At 40.2% G+C, this 24,871-nt stretch overlaps 2 protein-coding genes across 2 annotated transcripts in view; both read right to left on the reverse strand.

The window, feature by feature from the left end:
• Positions 1-1,200: 1,200 nt before the first annotated feature.
• Positions 1,201-2,872, reverse strand: CARTPT (CART prepropeptide). Its single transcript, XM_085042338.1, has 3 exons — positions 2,724-2,872; positions 2,559-2,642; positions 1,201-2,161 (listed from the first exon to the last, which is right to left on the reverse strand). The coding sequence occupies exons 1-3, from the start codon at positions 2,862-2,864 to the stop codon at positions 2,054-2,056; spliced, it is 333 nt and encodes a 110-aa protein (XP_084898464.1). The 5' UTR covers positions 2,865-2,872; the 3' UTR covers positions 1,201-2,053.
• Positions 2,873-9,658: 6,786 nt separating this feature from the next.
• Positions 9,659-24,871, reverse strand: part of MCCC2 (methylcrotonyl-CoA carboxylase subunit 2) — a 35,401-nt gene continuing 20,188 nt past the window's right edge. Inside the window, exons 8-17 of the mRNA XM_085042615.1 lie at positions 23,773-23,837; positions 22,824-22,923; positions 21,781-21,876; positions 20,505-20,577; positions 20,229-20,305; positions 18,120-18,186; positions 17,694-17,850; positions 16,794-16,908; positions 15,452-15,537; positions 9,659-9,884 (exon numbers count right to left, since the gene is read on the reverse strand). Coding sequence (XP_084898741.1) covers positions 9,767-9,884; positions 15,452-15,537; positions 16,794-16,908; positions 17,694-17,850; positions 18,120-18,186; positions 20,229-20,305; positions 20,505-20,577; positions 21,781-21,876; positions 22,824-22,923; positions 23,773-23,837 — 954 coding nt within the window. The 3' untranslated portion in view covers positions 9,659-9,766. The remainder of the gene's footprint in view (positions 9,885-15,451; positions 15,538-16,793; positions 16,909-17,693; positions 17,851-18,119; positions 18,187-20,228; positions 20,306-20,504; positions 20,578-21,780; positions 21,877-22,823; positions 22,924-23,772; positions 23,838-24,871) is intronic.

The following is a 24,871-nucleotide window of genomic DNA, read 5'->3' on the forward strand; positions in this document are numbered from 1 at the left end:
CTAGGAAACACCATAAAAACATCCACAAGCAGTTAAAAGTTTACAAATCTGGCACTTGCCTCCAGCCCTGTGAATGCACTATCACACCTCTCCCCCAGAGGCGTTACTCACCCACAGTCACAAAACTGGCAAGCAGAGCTGGCTACCATTCCTGACTGCTCTATCCCTGCTCACTACATATCCATTTCTTTTGTAAACTCCTCCCTGAACAGTGTTCTCACCATTTCCACCCTGGTTCTTGCCTTAATTTAACCCTTCTCTCCAGACTGTCCCACATACACAATCCCCCAGCTCAGTGCCCCCTTGCCCATGAATGGCATACCCCAGGCTTGTGGCCCTGCCCATTAAAACACCCTTCACACTCCAAGTATTTTCAGCTTCCCCATTATTTTATCTTTCTCTGGGCTAAGAAGAGCTCATTCCTGTCCTGGAAAATTATAACTAATAATAATAACAACAATAAACCCCAGCAATGACAGTAACAGCAATAATAATAGTAATACTGATAGCAAAATGAACAATAGTGGGTTTCTTTTTGAAGTCAGCTTCTCTGTACCTGTTTCAGTCACAATTGCTTATGTGCTCTTACTGCTTAAAAGTAAGCAAATGCCTTATAGAAATCTTTTTCTCACAAAACTCTGGCTTTCTCACCTAAATTTGTGCTCTCTTCAACGTGAAATATGAAAACTTGTGTGTCTTTCCCCTGTGTCTGCCTCGGCCCATGTAGCCCCTCCATGCTGATAGAATTAAGGGCTGGCTCTCGAAAAGACACACACAGATGAATTGTGACAAAGGAGAGACAGCAAGTTCTTTCAGGGATCCATCATTTATGGATCAAACACAAAGCAACAAAAATGATCCAGCTCATGGTGTTTGCTCCCCATGCATTGCCTCCCCAGACAAGTCCCTGCAGCTCAGATATACCCTGTCTTCTCCCAAAGGAAAACCTGAGGTCCTAAGCCTCTGTGTTTGTCCCAGTCCCTCTGGGTGCCCATGGGGAGGGAGCAGGCATCAGCTGAGCAGCACAAGAACCTCGGGTTTCTAGTCCTGTCCTGTCCTGACCTGGCTGATGGCCTGGCTAAAGCACACAGTAACGCTTGCAGTAGTTTGGGAGAAACCCTTAGCCTCTCCCTCTGAGTGCTAGGGATTCCCATGTGTGAATCAAAACTTCCAAAATACTGTCATCAGAACACTGACTTTATTAATAGAGACAAACGAAGGAATAAAACATGAGTTTGCCGAAACACACAGTGTACCTGTGGAGTACAGACATATTTATATACATCAGTTCATTGTAGAAACGTGAGCCATTTGGTCTAGATGACTAGGATATCCCCAGGTAGTTTGCAACGAATCCAGACAGCTTTCTCTCCGTGGTGGCACTGGTAAAGCAATCAATTTCCCCCCAGCCCCACCCCATCCAGGCTAGTGCCAGACCCTGCTCACCACCAGTGTCTCATGCAGGGCTTTCTACAACGCAGGCTGAGCAAACTGGTGCCGGCCGCTTGCTCTGCGGTGTGCCGAGCTGGGTCCTCTCAGCAGAGGGGCAAGACAGAGGGGGTCAGGGTGCTTTGGACACACCCGCTTCCCGCCTCCCCCCGCTACCCCCAACCACCCCAGGGGAATCCCCCGGCCCCTGCTCCTCCAGCTGGCGGAGGGTGGATGTTTCCTGCCCGAGGAAGGAGCCGGACAGCCCGGGGCACGGCATGGGGCCAGCACCGCTTCCCGGCACGGCTTGGCACCACTCGGGTCTGCACCGGGACGGCACTGCAGCTCCCGGGACCGGCACTTCTACTCCCAAGGCACGGCCCGGGATTTTCCTGGACGGACAAAAGCAAGCGAGGGAAGAGGGGAGGGAGAGGACGGGGTCGGACGGGGGAGAGAAGAAAACAGCTCCACGGATGTCGGATGTCACGGACGGCGTTACACGGGCGACGCGGGGGCTTCTTGCCGAGTTTCTCGGGCGGAGGAGCTGCGGCAAGTCGCCGGCACGTCGGGGCGGCCAGACGTCGGTGCCTGAGCTCCCCGGCGGCTTGTCGCGGGGCGCCCCTGCTTACAGGCACTTGAGGAGGAAGGAATTGCACGAAGTCCCCCGGGGGCAGTCGCAGAGCTTCCCGATGCGAGCCCCCTTCCTCACGGCGCACTGCTCCCCGGCATCGCACTGCGGGCAGCGGCCGGCGGTGAGTGGGACCGCCGCCAGCGTCCGCCCTGTCCTGCCCTGTCGCGTCCCGTCCCGTCTAGTCCAGTACCATTCGGTCCCATCCCGTCCCGTCCCATCTAGTGCAGTCCCATTCTGTTCCATCTCTCGCCTTACCTTGCCTTGCCTTGCCTTCCCTTCTCGTCCCGTCCCTTTCCCATTCCGTCTCGTCCCTATCCCGTCCTGTCCCTTCCACATTCTGTCCCGTCCCTTCCCCATCCCGTCCTTTCGCCATTCCGTCCCGTCCCGTCCCTTCTCCATTCCATCCCGTCCCGTCCCGCCTCGTTCTGCTCTGCCCCCTTCCCCTTCCTTTTTCTTCCCTTCCCTGTCCCGTCCCGACCCGTCCCGCCGGGACACTCACCATGGGCACCTGCCCGAACTTCTTCTCGTAGTGCGGTCCCCTCTTGCTCTTGAGCTTCTCCAGCACCTCCTGCAGCGCCTCGATCTGCGGGGAGAGCCCAGAGCCGCCGTCAGACCGCGCCCGCCCCGGCGGCGCCCCCCGCCCGGCCCCGGCCCCCCGCCGCACCAGCTCCTTCTCCCGGGACGCGCCGCCGCCGGGCTGTCCCAGGTCGCGGGCGCGGCGCGGCGGGGCCGATCCGTGCCCGCGGGCGCTCAGCAGCAGCGCGGCCGCCACGGCGCACAGCGCCAGCGCCCGGCAGCTCTCCATGGTGCTGCCGCCCCGCCGCCGCCGCCGCCGCCTTTATAGCGCCGTGCCCGCCCCGCCGTGCGTCAGCGCCCACCGCCGCCGCGCCCCGACTGTCGGCACGGCACGGCACGGCATGGCACGGCTGGGCTCCGCGCCCCCCGCCTCCCGACACCCCAGTCGGTGCCCAGAAATGCCGGCCGTGCCTCGCCCTCGGGCCGAACAGCCTGTCCATCTCTGAGGGCGACAGAGGAGAAGGCGGCCAGCCCAGCCGCACCCTGCCCGCCCTCCCTTGTGCTTGTCCACAGCCGAGGGCTGGGTGTTATGTGAGCAGAGCTGGAAACTCTTCCCTCGCCCCTGAGGGCTGGGATGGATGAGGGAGAGGGTGGACATCGGACATACAGAGATGCAAGTGGAAGTTGGGCTTGCAGACTAGGGAGACTAGGCTTGGAAATCAACACAGGGATCTGAGAGGAGGGAGAGTAGGTACGCCGTGGGCTAAGGAAAAGCACGATGTGATGGAAGGAAGAGCCATGTGGGAGGATTAGCCTGAAGGATCTGGGGAGAGATGTAGATAGTGATGATGAGCAACAAGATGACGAGGATGTGAATGCTTGAATAAAGGCAGGTGGGAACCAACAGGGTGGGGAGGCTCAGGGACACTAAGGGCAAGGTGAGAAACAGCATCAAAAGGCCCAAGATAAAAGCAACTGCTAATACTTCAAGCAGAACTGTGAATGGTGCTTGAGGTCAAACATCTTATCACTGAGTAAGTTCTTGGGGAGCATCATACACTCTGTGTGTGAAATGAGGCCACCTCCATTTTGGGAGAGAAAAGGTTCAGTTGCCAAAAGGAGACTTAGCATCAGTGAACACATGTCATTTAGACCTTCCCACTGATGTTTGGTCCTGCAAGCCCAATTGCCTTGTGTGCATGAATACTCTCACTGAAAAGATCCCTGGCAAGCTCAAACCTGCTCAGGCCTCATGGTCATGGCTCATGGTGGCAGGGGCATTAAGAAAAGCAGTGGCATAGCAAGAAGAGTGTGCAAGACAAAGGACAGTGCTGAGCCTTGTCCAGTCTCCTCTGGGCCAAGGCTGTGGTAAAACAGGGTCACTGAGCAGCAGTTTTGCTGGCATGAGACATTTGGCCAGGTGGTTGTTGGGACAAGGCAGTTAGCTGGGTATGCCTGTGAGGAGGTTTCATTTCCAGCTCACAGCTCTGAAGTAGCATGGGGATGTTCCTGCCTGCGAGTCAACATCAGCAGAAACTGGGCTGTGTCTCCTTAGGTGAAGGGAGGATCATTTAGAGAAGGATGAATTTAGAAAACCATGTTAACAAATCTCTCCCAGCTGTTCATTTGTAGACAAGTTAGGAAGGGGAGCTAGGAACAGCTTGAAAAGACAATGCAATGTGAGCACACACACACAAAGTTGTTTAAAGAAAAATTAAACAGGCCTAGGCATGTATTTTTCCAAGTACACAGGTATTGTTTCAAGCAAACAAAAGGAGTGTGGTTTAGCAAGTAATTTTCAACAGCAGCATTTTGTTTCAGGCAATGAAAATCTTCTGATCTCTCAATCACATTGCTTGCCTCCAGAGCTGTGTGTTCACCTCTTGCTGTTACCTCCTCCCACACACTCCTATTGATCATCACATCTAGCAAAGGTCTCATTTGTAATTGCTGGTCAGAGTAGAGATCCTCCGCCTGTTTGCGTGGATTCTCCAATTTCATTTAGCCACAGGGAACGCTAAGATTTCAGATGTCATGCTGGTGGTAAAGCACACTCATAGCAAAGTCCAGGCTTTTCTCCCAGGCTGGAGCAAAAACAAACCCATGTGCAGTACTGAAAATGATGGGTGTACCAAAACGAAGTTTCTTAGAACAGAGAAATAACTCAGGCTATGAAAAATGCAACACTTCATGTGGAGAGGCAGATATATGGCCTATTCAACTTTAAAAGCAGCATCTGTGAAGCCTGACTAGAAATTCAAGCCATATTTTATAGTGTGAGGATTACTCATGCAGTGTTGAACACACCAAAAGTGCTCAGAAAACATCACTGTTTTCTTTCCAACTTGCACTTTCCGTAAAAAGCTGAATTTAATGTTAGCTACTCCAGTGAAATTATTGTTAAATGTGGAGGCAATTACAAAGTTTTGTTTCCAAAAGTCATTATATCTGTCTGGCTACAGACACCCACAGAACTGTATAAGATTCCGTGCCTGTTACTGTCTGTATCACACTGTCTCTGCAGACATCACTGTCCCTTGTTCCCCATTCAGCCATTCTTGTACACTTTGTCTCCAGCATCACGGGATAAAAAAGCAGCAAGATTAATATTAGCAGGATAGCTGAATATTAAGTTAAGAGTGTCAGGAGCTACCAGGTCAAGGAGCAGAAAAGGGTCAAGGAAAGGGTCAAGGTATAAAAATGCAAAATCACTGTTTAGAATTGCAAAAAGGCACGTACATTCTGACAGCATCAGTAGCCAGTCATAACACAGCTGGCTATGGAATGAGGGGAGCCTGTGGCACTTCAGAGCTCAGCTCTGGACAATCCACATGGAATGCTGTCAGACCTTGGGGATGGACAGCTCTGTTGTACCTATGCACCAATTCAAATTTCTCAAAGTTAACTTCCTCCATGCAAATGTTATTGCAGACAAGGTACAAACAGAACATTATCAGTGTGCATTAGTACCTGTATATCAAATGGATAATTTTTAAAATCATACATGGCATATGCTTTTCATAATCACACCCTTCCATCATGATCAGTTAACTAAGTGTACCTGTATAAGTGAGAAAATAATGGAGGTTTATGTTGATGCTGGTGAGTTTTTCTGTGTTCTAGTTTTGGCTTGATGTAGACATAGAGTTGGATGAATTTTAGGACTACTAGACTGTAGAGATTAGTGTCAAGCATTTGAACAAGTGCTCTACTAAATCAGAGACATTAAAATGGACATTTGGCTCTAAATTGATGTTTTAAGGCTTTTCAGAAAAGCAGCAGGCTTTTGTAAGTGCCTTGTTAAATTGCCTTAATTCATAAATGACAGTTAAAAAAATAATACACCATCATTGGTTTTCTGAATCAAGACATTTCTTTGGCTGAAACCTTAAGCAGCAAGGAAAATCTAAGATAAATCAGAGTTCTGCCACATTTGAAGTAATGAGTCCAGAGGCATGCTTGAAAGATAACATCTATTTCAGCAGGAGATAGCAATTAATCTTGATGAGTAATGGATTGGAAAAAAGCTATTTAAATAAAAGATGGGTTCTCAGAACAACAGTGCATATACCAATGCCCACACAAACACTGAGGCTACAAACTCCCCATTAAACTGAACCCCATATGGATGGAAGAGTGGTGACAACAGGTCCCCAGTGGCTTCTCCATTTCTGCAAGCAGAGCTATGGCAGAGGCTGTGCACTATCCACATCTCATTGCAGCACTGGAAGCAGGCTCACAGTGGTTGCATTCCAGACACTCTGCCTTGACTTTTGTTAAACAAACTGCTGCCAATTTTGATTGAAGAGCAAATTGCAGCTCCCAGGTCCCCAGCACCTTCCTAGCTGCCATGAAGATAAAAAGGGAAATGGCAATGGGTACATTTTTATGATCCATCCTGAATTCACCATCTCAGCCAGGATAATTTGAGAAGGTAACCCCTGGATACTGCATCAGTCTCTAGGGACATGAAGAGAAGCTTAGCCCACCTCATTCACAGCTTGATGCACACAGCTCAGAAGAGCTATGCCCAAGGCAAGACTAGATGGGAGAAAAGGTCCCCTGGAAGTCTAGAGTACCAGCTATGATGTCCTGGTCCACCACAGCTTGTGTGCTTGATACAACACAGCCATTTCCCTTGTTCCTCAACCTCCACCTGAAAAATCAGTGTCATCCCAAGTGCCACCTTTTCCAGTAAGGTAACAGATCAGTGGCTGTGAGCTGCTTCAATACTACAGTGAATGTATACTGGTGATATGTACCAGAGAGACTAGGACAGGTCTTGAAATAGTCACCCACAGCTTCTACAATACCATCAGGAATATTACGCCCTTACAGTAGCAGCTACCTTTAAGTTAGGTTTATTTAAAATTTCCTTTCATTAAACATCCAAAAGAGATCCTACTGGTATCGCAGTGCCAATGAGAACTGAGAATGACTGCTGTAATGTCATCCATATTAAACCTAAAAGGTAGCTACTACTGCAAAAGCATGATATTTCTGCTGGCAGAGGCGATGTAAGAGCTCTGGGTGATTATTCTGAGACAGCACAAATAGATCTACCAACATCATCAAATGTGGTACAAGCTTGGGGTCCAACTGCTTACTCCTGCTGGCTCCACAGAAAACTCTTGTTTTACAGCAAACCTCCGGGCAGCAAGAGACGACCTCAGTGATCAGAACACCATCACACATGAGGGGTAATGCATACAGTCAGTGCCCCATACAGAACACAGCATGGCAGCATGCAAAAGCTTTTCCAAAATAGTTGTACAGTGGAGGAGAGATAACCACTAGTGACTCTCTGAAATGCTGTTCTGCACTGAAGATCCTGCTTGGTAGCAGCTGCTAGCCAGATCATGCTGACAGGATGCTCAGCCTGTGATGATTGATTTCATTTGCTTAACATGTTTCCAGAGCTAAGTATTAGTAAGGTAGAACACTCCTATTTATTCACAGATGTGTTTTGACTTTGCTTGCGTACATATTCAGAGGAAGAAATTTTGACAAATGTGAAGAACTGTATTTTCAAATATAACAAGAGGGAGTTACCATTCTGCAGAACCCTTCCAAACACACCTGCTTCTATTATCTGTATCCCAGGATTACCTGTCCCTGTCTCCAACTTGGCATGATTTAATTACCAGTGTAATTAAAACAATATATTAAAAATTAAAACCTTATTCAGAAGAGATCAGATTTCTTAGCAGAAACAGGCAGTACTCCTTATGGCTTTGGGAGTGACAGTCAGGGAAAGTGACCCCCGTAAGTAAGAACAGAGAGACAACAAGCACCTGAACTGATTGTTCAACCCGAGTAGGAGAAAATACAGTTTCTTCTTATTGGAAGCCACTAACAGCATTTCAGGGTCTGAAGCTCTTTTCCTCCCTGATTATATTAAATATATCTATATCTATATATGTATCTGTATCTATATATCTATATATCTATATATCTATATCTATAGCTATATATTTGTGTTTACATATAAATCTGTATTTAAAAGTAGGATAAAGGCATTCCAGAAGCCTACTAACCATGGATAATTTCACTATACTTGCAGGATAAAATAAATCTTGAGTCTTGAGTTCCACAAATTTGTGTGGTCAGCCAAGAACAAGAATCAGTAGCACAAAAGCACAGTTCTGTGCCTAGTTGGTGGTATTTTAAACTGTTATTCTCTGCTGAATATTTATTTAATATACTAAGAACATGCATATGAGCATGGCAATGCAGACCTACAGAAGTAATCTTTCTAGGGGTGCAGAACATGCCAGGCTTTGGCTATACTAAAAGGAGATGTCAGTAAAAAGAGAGGGAAAACTGCTCTTTTACTGCAACACAAAGGTGTGCCAGAGACCACACAGCTCAACATATGCTAGGCTGCCTGTATTATACATTGAGCATCCCCATTCCAAAGATTATTTAATTTTCTCTTTTGCATCTGCCTGAGACACCGCTGGCAAGGCTGGTAGATAGCAGATTTTCCATCCTCCTCCTGGGTCCAATGGGAACTCCTCTCCACTCAAGCCTAGGAAGATTACACCTAGCATCTTACCCAGGATGACCACTTCTCTTAGCAGTCTTTCCCCACAGGCCAGCACAGCATAGGACCTCTATTCATGTACACTGGCTCTTCTTGGATTTGAGTCTCAGTTAAGAATATTTCTGGCAATGGCTATCTGGGCACCTGTAGAGCAAAGCTAGGTAAAATAAGATCACCTTCCTATTCCCAGACAGAACAGTATTTAGTTTCTACAAGGTGCAGTGTTTCTGAACAGAACAAATTAAATGACAGATACTGAATTCTTGAAAAACTTTACACTCCAACAAGCTATCCTAAACAAATCATAATAACCAAAGCACTCTAGCATCTCAATGCTTCTTAAGTCAGTGGATTTCAGGCTTCTCCTCTGAGTGAAGGATTGATCCTTGTAAAAAGGACACTCTGTGAAACCAAAATTACCAGAAGGACCACATACCAAAATGTTTAAACACCTTTGCAGCCAACCCCTGTCCTCAGAAGTGCTTTCAGTAACCTTCTCCTCCCACAGATACCAGCACACAATTCCCGGCTCTTCCAGAAAACATTATGCATCCATCAGGTTCAATAGTTGTTTTGATTTCAGGGCACCATACAGAAAAACAATGTTTTTTGGATGAAAGCCAGAGACAGGACAAGATAACAACCATGTTAAATCTGTAATTTCATGCTGTGTTGAACTCCCTGCCTGCCCTTACAGCACTCCCCTTTCACAAAAATTATTTACTAGCCAATCTGGGTTTTTCTTTGTTGCATTGCAAAAATATTTTGCATTTACAGGAGACATACAAAGAAGAATTAAAAGAAACAAAGGAGCTGATAAGCACCAAATGTGGAGCTTCTTTTGCACATTTATTTATATAAGAGACAGTATCAATAGTTTCTTGTCAAACATTAGGTATAAGCCAGAACCTGCAATTTATTAATGCAATGCAGTTATATAAGCACTTAAGTGACTAATCTCAAATCACTTTCAAAAAACTGAAGCACTGTGTGACAATTACAGTCAGTGAAAATAATGATGAAAGTTTCATTAAAAATAGCATCATACAAATCTTTATTTTTAATCACTGAGACATTGTAGTTAGTGTGCTGTCCAGCCCCAAATAAAATATACAGAAGTAATTCTGATGATCACACATTAAAGTTTACATCCTGAAAACTCCAAATTCTGTCTTCTTTGTAGGTGCATTTAATGCAGCACTGAGACTCAGGCCCAAAACCAGTCTTGTGTCAGCTGGATCAATAATTCCGTCATCCCATAATCTAGAGAAAAAACAGGAACATAACAAACCAAAACTTTTAATAATTAAAGGAAATTAACATACACAGCTGGTATACTTTCAAGCCCATGAAACTGGAAATGGTTTATATTAAAGAAAGAGGAGTAAAGACCTAAATTATACTTAAAACAATGGAGTCAATTCACGCTGATCATCAATGCAATAGACTAGTCTGCATTACTCTCTGGAATTTGTCTTCTAGAACAAAGTACACATTTTAGATAAGTGAAGAATGTCAAATCTACATATTTTAAATAGATTCTTCACACTTAATCTGAGTCATCACCTTAAAGAAAAAAACCCTCTTTGCTTGTTGATGTTCACGTGGAGAATGACTTTTCTTTTATTAAGAATGCCTGCACTTTAAGGATTATGTCACATCATTATTTACACTATTACGTTATTTACATCATTATTTCAGGTTAATTCAACTGCCAGATGAGGATAATACACGTTTATTCTGTCATCATTAAAAAGGCAGAATAAATTTCAAGTATTTCCAGAATTTCTGTGGTGGGCTGACTTTTGTTGGACGCCAGGTGACCAGGAAGCCACTCTGCCACTCCCCCTTCCAAGCTGGACAGGGGAGAGAAAATAAGATGGAAATGACTCATAGGTTGAGATACGGCAGTTTACTAAAGCATAAGTGAAAGTCTGCATGCACACAAAGAGAAAAAAACCAAACAATTTTATTCTCTACTTCCCATCAGCAAGTCATGTCTGGCCACTTCCCAGTAAGCAGGGACTTAGCACGTGTGGCAGTTGCATGTTAATAATGAATGTTTCACCTTTCTCCTCCTTTCCTTAGCTTTTTTAACTGAGCTGAGGTCACATGCTATGGAATATCTCTTTGGCTAACTTGTGTCAGCTGGCCTAGTTGTGTCCCCTCCCAGGATCTTGCCCACCCCAGAATCCTTCTGGGGGGAAAATGCTGGAGAGAGAGGCTGGTGCTGTCCAGCACTGCTCTGTAGCAGCCAAGGCACTGCTGTGTTACCAGCACGTCTGTAGCTACTAATGCAAAGCACAGCACTGTGAGGGCTGCTATGGGAAATGAACTCCATCTCAGCCAGACCAAATAAAATTTCTTTTATTTATGTTTCAATTAAGTAAATTTCTAAACAACTGGAAGAGACTACCCTCCTCAGCACAGGTCTGAAGGCAATTAAATTGTAAATGAGCAACTGCCAAATTCCCAGGTCCCCAAAACCACCAACACTTGTAAATAGCCTCTTTGATATTATCCAAAAATTAAGATATATTGTGGCATCACTTCTCAATGACAGCTCCATCCCACCTAAATTAAAATCCAAGCTGAAACCCCCAGCAGGCCATGAAACTGTAAATATTGTTATTCACCCAGGAGAATATTTAAACAAGATACCACATTGCTTATTGAAACCCAGTCTCACTTAAACACATACTTTAACCAGCATCTGCAGAACATACGCATAGTATCTTTGGTTAAGCCAGGGATGTTTCTCCTCCATCCCATCTTTCCCTAGAGAGACCTATTTTGCATTCTTTGTGAACTTACTTCAGTGTTGGTTAATGCTTAATTCTTTGTCTGTGGAAAATTTAAAAATACTTAAAACAGCTGTGAATAGGGAGCAAAAATCGACTCTACCAAGAGAAGGCACAGCCTTTCCTTTCTAACTGAAGTAACATCTGCAAATTTCCTCTTGTTTGGAAAACAATTTAGCAAAGTCTTTTAGACAAGAAACAATGTATTTTGCACTCTTCTTTCAGCCCTAAATGTGACAGCCGCCCCCCACAAGAGGACTGCAAACTGCACATAATTACATGCTGATAAGCTTAAGGCAGCAGCAGACACTTCTGAGTGTTTTCCATCTTTGCTTTATTTTGCCATTTGCTGTGAAAGTAATATTCATCAAATCAGATAAAAATACTAAGAGACTGACAATGTATGCTTTTTATTTTACAGCAAATACGTGCATCTATCCCATGATGTACAAAATGGAATTGCAGTGGAAGACACCTTTAATAAGGTCAGGCACAAGGGTTGAGGCTGAGCTCTAGAAGAATGTTCTCCAGTTATTAGATAGAGAAGAAGAAGGATGCCCAGCTCAGAAAGAATGCTCAGCTGTAAATGTATCGTATCATGGTGCAGCTTCCCAAGCAGGAGACTGTTAAACTAAATGGGGCACAAGAGCAAAACTGAAGTACAGAAGAAGAAAGGGTCTGGAGAAGGGGAGATTTTGCAGTTAACTGGGCAAAATCAGGCTGTTTCTTTCTTGGGAGTGAAAATAAAATTTTGGTTTAGGAAGTCTTGCACTACAGTAGTTGTGACACTCACAGACCCAAGTTCATACTGATTATCACTGTAATAAGCACTTACATACATGAGACACATTTTAATGGCAGATTTTTTTTTCTTTTTTTGTAACAACACAATTAACTTACATTGACAACCATAGAGATTTTATGTTGCATGGAAGTCAAGCTTTTGTATGGTCATCCCCGGCTTCTGCTTCTCTTTGTTTAAAGAAAACTACATTCTCTATTGGGATGTAACATTAATAATTAAACTATCTATTAAAACCCCATTGCTGGAACATGAGTCACACTACACTCACAAAATATCAGTAAGACCGATAGTGTGAGTAAAAGAAATGAAGCTGCCTAAAGTAAAATGCTTGTGTAATTTGTTAAGATGCAAACCACTGAAATCTTTTAAGAAACCTGTGAGCAAATTAATTCATTAAAAAGGGTGCTGCCTAATGACTGCCATTAATTAAGACTGCTTATTGTGAAAGGTTCTAATCAAAAAATTGGTTAAAGTCTGATTAGAAAATACAGCTGCAGGGAACAGTATAGACATCTTGTACCTACAGCAAGTTATCACTTCTAAGCAAAATTACATAAACAGAGTAAATAGGGATATTTGCTTGTATTTTAAGATCATTAGGGCATTTTCCTTCTCTCTCCTTATTACTGCTAAAAGCCTAATGAAGTCAGGTGGAAGGGTCACATCAATCTCAAAGGACATTAAGGGTGAGGCAGACACTAGGCAGGAGGAGAGCGTGAGGGAGCCTCCAAACTGGCTGCACAAAAGCAGCAATACAGACAAGTCTTTGTGCCCATCTATCATTTTTTTTTCTCTCAGAAATGCAGAGTTGTTTGTTGGAGTTTCTTTGCTGACCTTTTTGGTGGAGCGATCTTACAACAAAGGCCATCCACATTCAGTTTCAATACAGCACCCTGACATTTCGTTGACAATCAACTATTTTTTACCATGCTTGGAACCAAACAGAAAGCACCCTTTAGAGCAAAGGGAAGAGATTACTTCTCACTGAATTACAGCAAATGCTTGCTAATAAGTAGCTGCTGATGTTGGCTGAGGAAAGGGTTGTCTCCAAGATGCAAGGTTCATCCTTCCCTTTAAGTACACTACTTGCTGCAAAGACTGTAATCCTACTTCATCTCTTTGTTTCTGCTTGGGCAGCCTACTCCACAGTAACGAGAACTTCCAAACTATTGATCTGAGATCTTGCTTAGGAATTAAATAATGCAAAAAAGCACAAAAGGGCAGGAAACATGAGTATATCCACCAAAATACCCAATTAACTCTAGGAGACAGCAGAGAGCAATTAAAAGCTCCTAGACAATGCAGACTGCACCTGTTTGAACTGAAGAGTGAGAGAAACCAGCCAGACTGTTTTGACCTTAGCCAGTCACACACTGTTGTCAAAAGCACTCCTTTGTGAAAAGAGGCATTTCACTTTCATTGCTTATAGCCAGATGAGCCTCAGTGGGATTTCAGCTGTGACATTTGACTTCATGTCTCAGCTGGGCTTATTATCTTGAGTGCAGCATCCCATAAACCCAACCACAGGCAATCCAGACCCACGCTAGTTCTCAGCCAACTCATATCTGTGCACGTCACATTTCCTTTCCAAGCTACAAGCACAGTAAGAAGTGCATAACTACCCTGCTTTTTGAAATAAATGACAGGTCACCTAGCACTAAAAGCACTTTCTAATGCTTAGGCTGGGCAAATTAAAGCTATTTACTGGGATGACTTCTAGATTTGCAACCTAATTTCACAAAATGGGCAAATATTCTGAAAACATAAACTGGTAAAAGTTATTCATCAGAGAGCACAAAGCTGGTATTAAACACTCAAGTTTCATGTCTAAAAATTACTGGACATTATTAAAAATTTTAAATGTATTATTTTTTAATGCTAGTCTTAATGTGACGTAAAACTACTTTCTTACAGATAAGTAACTTACTGTTGTAAATACTGACAGTCATTTGTTGCTTTTTGGGAGAGGGCACGTTTTTATATTCCTAATATACCTAACATATTGAATATTAAATAAATCATGAGTACAAAGAATCTGATTTTTTCCAGTGTACATACAGAAAAATGCAAATGTAAAAAAAAAAGTCACATTATTCATCTTCTCCTCTGGGGTCAGGATTAATTTTAACTATGAAGAGTTTGACTAATTTTTAAACTTCTATTATATTAACCAGTGGAAAATTCTTCTCCTTAAAATCCAGTTACAAAAAATGGTAATACACATTTTTTTCATTTTTCTTTCTTGCCTTAGAGCACAAGGTCAGCTGCTGAACTTTTTAGGTTATTTCTTTTACCTCCTGTTAAAGATCAAGCCTGATGAAGGTATTAATTTGATTAAACATTAAAATTAATGTAGACTGCCCAGGTAAGAATATTTCAGTGAAGTATATTCCACTATTCCTACAGAAAAAGTTAACAGTAATTTCATGTTTTACTTCTGATCATGAAGAAGGAGCTCTTTCCTGGTCACCTGTCCCTGTTTCCTGTTGGTGTACATTTACTTCTTACTCAGTTTGAGGAGCAAATCCTTGCTCAGCCATGCCAGTTTACAGCCTGCCATGCTGGATTTTGTGCACACTGGAATGAAGAGCTCTTGTGCTTTAAGGAAAGTTCTTTGCCAGCTCCAATCAGCTCATCTATCATTAAGGACAGTTTCCCACAGGGAATCTCTCTTTGGAAGTTCACCCTTCCAAACTTCTCAGCAATCCATCAGCTAAAGCTCTACACAAATTGGTATCATCCAATATAATCACCTACCATGATCATGACCTGAAATTTGCCAACAGCTTCAGGTCTTCCTGAAACTGCTAGCTCCTTTTCCACTGGCCTCTTCTATTTGCAGGATCCCACTAAAATGAATTCCTCCTAACACACATGCAGCCACTCTCTACATTGTTCACCAGACTTTAGAAAGGTGACCAGATACTACACGGGGGGAGAATGATAGAAACCTTACCCAGAATAAAACAGATAACATATAAATTCCATGCTACCACATAATTACTCACAGAACCAGCAGAATAATTCCTGCAAGTGTATGCTGTCCTCTGGAACAGTTCATGTTACCAGGTCTCAGAGATAAGACAGACAAGACATTGGTTTCAACATACATCAGACACAATCTTTGTTTCTGATTGCTCTGTTCTGATGTTCTTTAATATCAAGAGTTAGATGTTAAGTTCTATGATTACAAGTAAGTTTTAGAATAGTTATTTATATGTTACCTTGCACTGGAATAATAAGGGTTTCCTTCCTCCTCAAACCTCCTAATGATTGGCTCCTTCAAAGCTGCTTCATCTGCCTCAGACAGCTAAAAAAACAGGCAAACAAACAACACAGATAAAATATTTTTTAATATTTTCTTCTACAATAATAGCAGAGCTTTATAGGCAGCATCAACATGAAGAAACTGCCTAAATGATCTCCCCAAAGTTTTTTACTCTTTTAGCACACAATTATCAATTTTGCATGTTTGACAATAAAATTAAAATAGCAGTTTTCAAAACTAGTGGGTGGAAAAAGGAGAATAAACACATATTTAACTGAGTGCAAGAGTAATCAGTTACAAGCACTCAAAAAATTACTGAAGCTACTGTACTGAAAAAAATTGGGGTTGCCTTTGGCAAGATTTTTAAATAAAGCGAGTCTGTACTATTCTAACACTGGGTTTTCTCTATGATCCAGACTGGTCACTGTAATTCAGAAAATTTTCACGTTTCTAACACATTTTTTTTGACATTTAACTACTACTTATTTTTCTTTAAATTCTTTCTAGGTATCATGTTTTTGGGAAATTAAGACAGACAGAGATGAGGTTGATTATATTCTACCCACAGAAAGAACAAGTCAAGGGTTGAAAAGGGATAATGTTGAGATAACACATTCATATTGCTTCACTACTGTGATTAACTATTCATGATAAATATCAAGAACTTTAGAACATCACAATAAAACCAGTTCTTATGGTATCAAGGCACTACCATTACCATAAACATTGTAATTAAAAAAACCAATTCAGCAGAAAAGAGTGTGCAGAGAAACTATTAAATATTATTAAACAAAATACCACTAATTTTCAATTAAAATGTTGAAATGAGCAAAAACCTTTCCAAACCTCTCCAGACTTCTGCTGTTACGAGCTTCATAATTCTCAGTCACAGAATCAATTGAAGATCAACTTTCTCTAAAACTGCCACCTTCATAACAATTGGAAAAACACTTTATCCTGACACATTCCTCTTCATGCTCCCAAACCAAGGAGGATTCTTAGTTGCTTATCTTGGGTAGAACTAGTAACTTGGTGCACAAAGCACAAAAATATGAAGGTATATGAAATACTCCTCTTTTTAAGCAAAGATAAGAAATCTTAGGAGTGATCTTCCCATTTCAAAGAAGTAAGCAATAACATTTCACAAATGCTTCATGTTTGCCAGTGCACCAGGTGGCATTGGGATAGTTCACTGGTGTCGCACTCTCTTGCACCCTTTCCTAGCCCACAAAGTGACCAACTCCAATGAAAGAGTAAATGATAATGACTTCACTACAGAAGAATGAAGAAAGATGTACCTGTTTTCCCTCCCTTGCTTTTTGGTCCTTAGCTATTGTAGCTAGAACAGTTGCAGCTTGTTCCCCTCCCATCACCGATATGCGAGCATTTGGCCACATATATAAAAATCTTGGACTGAAAAAATACATATTAAACATTGAGGTAAGACATTGCCATATTTACTAGAAACACTAATTCACACTAGGCTAAGAATTTGTTTCTATGCACAACAGTATTACAATATATTGTTTTTTTTTAAAAAGGTACATTAAAATACTTTAGCACTTGCAGCATCATGCTTGAAAATGCAAAAATTTTGTTCATTTCTATTATTCAAACACCTTGAAAATTTCTTTTTCTTGAGTCTCTTTAGGTCACATCCGCAGCCCACAGGAAATTTTCTCCTAAACATCCCAAATAACTTCATTAGTATCAGGGATCTTGAAAAATGAAATTCAAAAAATCACGTAAGTCATGTCCAAACAGTCAACCAAAAAATCTTTAGGGGTTCTACAAACCTGACTCATAAAAACAAGCTCTTTGTTGTGAATAAGGATTTTTTACACAAGCTGATACACTCTTCCTATGAATGCAGAATAAAGGACCACCCTATACTGCCCAATGATTATTTAGGACTTCACAGTTTTTCCACCAAGAACTGAAATGGGAGAAAAGAATGTGAACAGGTTTATATGCTAGAAGGTCTCCTCCATCACCTGATTCAAGGTGAATCATGAGACTTTCCAGTCTCTACAAATTTCAGGCTGTTATTTACTTATGAACATATTTACTGAGAACTGTTTTATTTTCCAAATAGCACAACTTCTTCAAGAGTTCAGATGTTTTTTCAGAATGGTACTTCAGGGTTATGCTCTCTTAAATTATTCCTATCTGCTGTCATAATATGAAGCAACACTTACCTATATGCTCTTCCACACATCCCATAGTTTCCAGCTCCATAAGAGCCACCAATAATGACCGTTATTTTAGGGACACTGGCACAAGCTACAGCAGTTACCATCTTGGCACCATCTTTTGCTATCCCTCCAGCCTCGTATTCTCTGCCAACCATGAAACCTAAAGAAACACAACATGAACAAAAGGCTCACCAGCTTTGTATTATAATACTGTGCCATATGTCATACTACGTGCTTCACAGCACATGCAAAAGAACTGAAGAGCAAATTGTAAGGCAAGGCTTTCACCACCTGCTGATAGGCTGATTTCCAAACAGGCTGGAGATGTAGGTACTACAAAGCACACAACAAGCTGTCTAGAACACAGCCTCAACAGTTAACAGCAAAGTCTACAACACAGTGAAACCTCAAAATATCGATCTTATTCACCTGTAATATTCTGCAAAAACACAAGGGGAATATTTCTCTGGCAACACAACTGGATAAAATGTGTACCCTGTGGAGAGGAAAAAAAAGAAAAAAAGAAAAGAGTAAGCCATTAAAAGTTGGACAAGTGAAGCTATCATTACCAGCTTTCTGAAGTCTGTGCTAAGTCCTTCCACTGAAGTCCACCAGATTATTTCCATCAGGAAGTGCTACATTACTCCTCCTTCATCCAAAGTCAACTGCAAAATGTGCATCACTGTAGCACAAGAAGATTTCCAAAAATGTGTGAGCCCATGGGTAAGCAGAAATGATACCCTTGAAACGCATTACTATTAATACCGAAAAGCTCAACTGCTGTGACTCAGTCAATGTGCAGTTAAACAATGGACAGCTTCAGTGGGACATTTGACATCATGTTTGGTGAGACTATGTTAGAGAAATCAAAACAGTCAGATAAAGGTATCTCCCTGTTTTCTGCACAAAATAAAAGCATTCTCTGAAACTGGGAAAGGCCCACATGCATTATTTACTCATGGGCCTGCCAATTGTTGTAGTATTTTCTCCTTTTCCTGGGGGCAGTTGCCCTCTCCCTATTTACTAGCAAAAGACCAACTTCCTAGCAAATAGTAGATTCCAAACTTCTTTTTCAACTAGAAATAATCTAAATCAATAAAGTTCCTTGGGTTATTTATACATTTGGTGGTGAACAAAATAAACAAGGTTATGTAGCACAACAACTGAGAAAACATCTAACCTCTTCAGTATATAAAACCTGGAAAGGTTATAAAAAGAAAAAAGAGAGAAAATAACAAAGTATAATCTTCTTCAGAGAAGCAAGTGAATAGAATAGCAATGATCATGGGAAAAATGTGCAACAACTCATTACAAAAATGCAAAGAAAAGAAAGGAGTACTGCTTGAGTATGTTGCTTATAGAAGCACCATCATGGACAAAGGTTTCTCTAGAAGTGAGGCAACTGAAATTTGACCACTTCCTTTTACAGTATTGATATGCCAGTAAAAGTCAGAAAATGAAGATTCCTTAAATTTTTTTATTTGTTAGGAAAAAAAGTTACAGCACTAAATTGTTAGAAAAATACTGAAGAGTATTAGAAATATTACAAGAGTTTTTTCTACTTGGAAAAAACTGTTAAAACAAATGTTAGATGAAAAAAAAGTCATTTACTGCAGTGCTTCAAGCTGGAAATATTCCTTCAGCACATGGAACTCAATTTCATGTGTTATTTTATAACAGCCGTAAATCCAGTAAAATTACTTCCTTTCTCCATATCTCTCGGCAATGCTTCCTTTTTCCATATATTGGCAATACTGATTTCCTCGCCATTAGTTTGAGAAACATGTTAGAACAAAACTAGCATATATAATTGCTATGACAAAAAATTCAACTGACAGTTGTTTCTTGAAAAAATAAAGAACTAAAGCAAACAACATAGACCAAGGCAAACACTTTGCCATACCCAGATATGCTTTATCATAATCATTCCCTGAAGTCCAAACTGTAAAGTACTATTAACTGTAATAAAATCACAATATTTGTTCATAGATGACTCTTCATTCACAAAACAGCTCACAGATTTTGAGAGACTGCATAGGTTTTCACTCATTATTCCAAGCCAGGAGATGCTGCAGCAAAGTATGAAAATTAATACTCTGGTAAAACAATGAACTGAGTACTGGAATCTAGGATTTAAATTTTCCACTTATTACAAAAAACAATGATGTGATTTTCTGTAGTACTTTCTGGTTTAGAGGATAGGAATTCCCAGCAGGGTATTTGATGCAATCAGCACAGGTTTGTCTTGTAACAGCTGTAAGTTTCACAATACACTTTTTCAACTGTGCCATATGCACATGAATTCGTATGCTGTTCTGCTATTGGCCTATCTTCTTCACATCAGAAAAATCTACCAAACACTGTTTCTAAAATAAGATCAATTGCTTTTTACAGCTTATTAAAGTTTATACCTGTTTCACATTTACATGAAAAATGCGGAGACAGTTCTGTTTCACTATTTTAAAAAGTTCCTCATTTCAAGAGCAAGTTGTCCATCACTTTGTTTTTCAATGGCAAAGAAACTAATAATCTATTTACCTTTTTTGCTGACTCTGAGAAAAGAACGCCATTGTTTCCAATAATTCCTACTGGGTAACCAAAAATTCTTGCAAATCCTAAAGGAGAAAGATTAACTTGTAAATTTCTACATGTATTTCTTTTTCCATAGCATATACAGGTAAGATTTTCCCCTAGTAATACAAACTGCTATCCTTCTGAAGACAAATATCATTAAAAATATCAGTGGGTGAGCCAGAATAAATCCAACCATAAAACCAGTGTGAACATATACAGAATAATTATATTTCTACTTACCTGTAACTAAAGTATCCCCATACAAGGCTTTGAATTCATCAAATCTACTTCCGTCTACAATTCTAGCAATGACCTTAAGAAAAAATGGAAAAAAACCCTTTAAGTTATTAATCCTTCATGGGTTTTAATTGGTTTAGAAAGACCATGATAACATATAAATAAAAATACAATCTTTCCATTTACAGAACATCAAACAGCCCATCATATAAACAGTTTGGATGACAGGCAAAGCCCATTTAGTTTCTTAAGTGTGATTTATCTACGTGTTTGTAAAAAATAGAATTTCAAGATTCAGAATATTCTAATAAAATAGTTTAATTACACAGGAAGAAGGTTTTCCTGATTAATTGAATTTCAAAGAAAAACTTCTGCTTATATTAAACAATAATCAATAGCCTCTCATTTGTAAAGAAAAAAACCTACATTCATGCATCACCTTCTTAGAGATATGATTATTTTTAGCCTTGAGTTTGCAACATACAAAAATAATGAAGAGCTGCTTTGAGGTTTCTCTGTGATGCAAAAGAGCTATTTGTTATAAATACAGATCCACTGCTGCAAGAGATTTGCCTGAAGATATTTATTTCAACTTTAAAAGAACATAAATCCCAAATTTTCCAACTTTTGAGAGTGATGTATGAGACTCAGTGAAATTGTTCGTCTCTTTTTCTCCTTAATGCAAAGCAAATCCTAATAATTTCAGCCAAATATTTGAAGAGAGGTACATATTAAGACTCTTCCTAAAATACATACTTGGCTAGCAGTGAAAAAGGCTCTGAATTTTTGGGATCTTTGCAAAATTTGAGAAAGTACGTGGGCTCAGATTCCAAGGTTCCAAGGCAGATAGTTACACTAGACCTGCAGTAGGGTACAATAGTCTATGTATGCAGCTGGGAGAACGCTCAATTGTTTGGTGTGCTTATACTCCATAAATCTTCAAACAATTGATCTTTCACAGGATTAGCAAAAAAAGAAAGCCATCACATCACTGGGCAAATCTATAGAATGCTTTCCCAATGAGGAGCTCCCATTTCTGTCAGTTTTTTCAGTATGTTTACCAATCTCTCATCCTTGCTCATCCTTCTTAGAAGTAAAGCAAAAAAGTATTATACTTTTAACAGCTCACTGCCACTGCAATGGCTCTGCTGGACAAAAATATAAAGAAACATGTACCCATACCAGGTATTATCAATTATGACAATATGAAGAGTGACTGCCTGCAAGAAAATGGGCGCACGTACGTATGGGCATGTGGATTTTGCATTAATACTCTTACCTCTTTGATATCAAAATTTCTTTTTAACTGGTCTCCAACTATTCCATATATTTCATCAGCTGGAAATAAAGGCTCTTCTGATGGTTCTATAGTCACCTATAGCAATTTAATAAAACAATTTACACAAGAATGGAACCATCAGCCCACATTATGACTTAAAAATTCAAAAAACAACTGATTTGTCAACTTCTTTGACCACAGACTTCTCTTCACCAGCCACATCAAAATGCCTGTACTGACTTGTCATTTTGCATAAAGATCAAATTTCTTAAAGGGAAGGTTGCTAATGGTTCCACACTTTTTTCTAGTTACCTTTTTTCTAGTCACCTTTTTTCTAGTCCTGCATATATCCTCACATGTGCTCCACTTTTTCCATTTTATACAAAAGTTAGACATGTCCTCCTATTTGCTTACTTTCCCCCTGTGCCCCCTAAGGCAGGCAGCATTCTGAAAAACCAGTGAAGATTTTTGTCACACAACTGAATACATCTTACCTTCCTTCAGCTTCCATTCACCCTCTCTTACCTCTTACTAAAATAAAATTAGGCAATTCCACCCCCATATGCTATCCACCCCATTTACTACAAGGAATTTTTAAATCAATACAATACATTGATTTAGGTCTATCCCCTCAGTTTTAAATTTCTCATTAATAATCACAGAAAATGTCTGCTCAAAAAGATGCTTTACCAGGTATCTAATTTTAAGTCCATGGAAATGATCATGTGGGTTTAAAATCACATTAAGTATCTCGCAAGACTGGATTAATCTAAAAGTGCAATTCTAAGAGTCTGAAGCATTCTTCTAGTTGTTTCATTCTTGCATTTAATCCAAATACTTTTATTAGGAATAATACAGCAGGAATGTAATTGCAGAACTGAAACATCAGAGAAATCTTCAAGGACAAGAACCACAATTTCCATTTTCAAATATGTAAAGTCATAGACAAAATGTGTTACATAAAATAAAGTGTTATATCAATCAGGCTAAGCAAAGTGTTCTTAATTTCAACAATGCAGTGTTTCCAGACTCTACACACTTACATCTACTTTCTTCTGGAGATTCAAACTTCTTACAACTTTTCTTGCTAGATGAAGTGCATGATTGTCATCCAAAGCATAATGATCTGTTACACCAGATTTTCTGTATATAAATAACAATAATAATATGAATACTTAGGGGAAAAAGACCCTTAAATCAGGCAATGAAAACTTCAAATTTTAAACCTTCTAAGACCTTCAAAATACAGATGCAGCCATTCAGCTCTCTGTGTTTTATTATGAAATTACTTAAAAAACACCTGACCTTTCCTTTAAAATAGTACCTTCAATTTATCAGACATGAAACAAAATAGCAACTGCAGGAAATAAAAAATCTAAGTAACAATATAAAATATAACAAGCATTATTCAAATGCAGAAAAAATTCACTTTGAATTATAAAGAAAAACATGTTTACAAAAATGGCATTAACTGCCCTTCAACATAATTCTTTATTCACTTCAGTAAATTGAAGTAACAAATAAGCATTTATTATACAGCAATACACAACTTACTGTGCAGTAATACATAATTTTTTATCAATTGTATAACTTGAAAGTGTACAGATTTTTTTTGTTTGATAACAGGTATTTTTTTACAAAAAGAGAAAGCTGTTTTGATCTTAATTGTAGTTAATTATACATGGCAGTAAGATACAATCTGCAAAATGTACAATCTTTCTCAATACATATTATTCTATTAACACTCAGTATTAAAGTCCTCCATATGAGGCATGATGCTGCAGTATAACAGACATGTCAGTATTTTAAAGTAGTAAATTAAGAAAACAATCATAACTAGAGTAACACAAGGGGAGGGGCATGGGGAAGGGAAAAGGGTAAGGGTAAGAGAAAGGGGGAAGGGAGAAGGGGAAAGGGAGAAGGGGAAAGAGAGAGGGAAGCTGAAGTCTAATATATGGAAGAAATTAACTCTGGGAAAATATTTCTTTAAACCTGCAGTGAAGATCTGCCCCTCCAAGATCCTCTGCTGATACCTGTTCACCTGTTGCTGCTTTAACCTACCACAAGAAAAGGAAAATGAGCTTTACAGTTGACACTTGTCTTACAATATTTATACTAGCTTAGGCACAGCAATAGAAGATCTTTGCAAAATGCTTCTTCATTAAATGCATCTTCGTTCATTCATCACATCTCCCTAGTTACTCTCCCTCAGAGCATCCAAGTGTGACAACACAAAATCTTGCAAAAATTACTTTTTTCTTTGACTTTGCTTCCTTATTCTAGCACTAATATGTAGTTTTTGTTGACAAAGATTCTCCTTAGTGTTCTCTTTACTGCCGTGGTGCTTATTAGTGTGAATATACTTACACATCCTTTTGGTTGATAAACACGCTTTTTCACAAAAATTTTCTTAGCACTTAACAAGAAATTTTGAATGTGGTACTTCCATGCTTTGTTTCAAGCAAACAATACCCCAGTTGAAACTTAGAATTTTTCAATTTTGCTTTCTCCACACAAACTCTTCTGTGAATTTTAACTTACTCATTTAAATATTAACCACAGAACAACCATCAGCAGTTTTCATTTTCTAAACCTTCCAGTAAACACATAATAATTTAGTAATAATCACTGTCTTTAAAAGAGCCTATCAGTGGCATGTAACTATTTGGATCAAGCACCATGTCTCCATAAAAGTACCTGGATTGCACAATCTAAAGCCTAGATCTGTGTAATCTTAGATCTGAAAGGGAAATTCAAGAGTGAATGGTCGTCTTCTTAGAACAAAGCAGTATAATTTACTTTCAGTTTCCAACTTTTGTATCTAAAAATGAAGCACACTAATTATATAAAAATACATAAATATAAAATACTCTCACACACACACACTTCCAAACTGTCACGTTTGTAAATTTAAGTATAGATATTTCTTCAACAGTAGGATTTTTGCACTGAAATCTGAATTACCCATGCAATATGAAGGTGTGGCATACTAATAAATGGAAAGTTTCTGTCACAGACATTAACTTGTCTTCATTAAACAACAAACAGAAGCACGTACTTTTAAGAGAAGTTAGGAAGATTTCTTTGATGA

The sequence above is a fragment of the Lichenostomus cassidix genome, chromosome Z, assembly GCF_008360975.1.
Source record: "Lichenostomus cassidix isolate B80296 chromosome Z, HeHo_3.0, whole genome shotgun sequence".
In the NCBI taxonomy this organism is placed as follows: Eukaryota; Metazoa; Chordata; class Aves; order Passeriformes; family Meliphagidae; genus Lichenostomus; species Lichenostomus cassidix.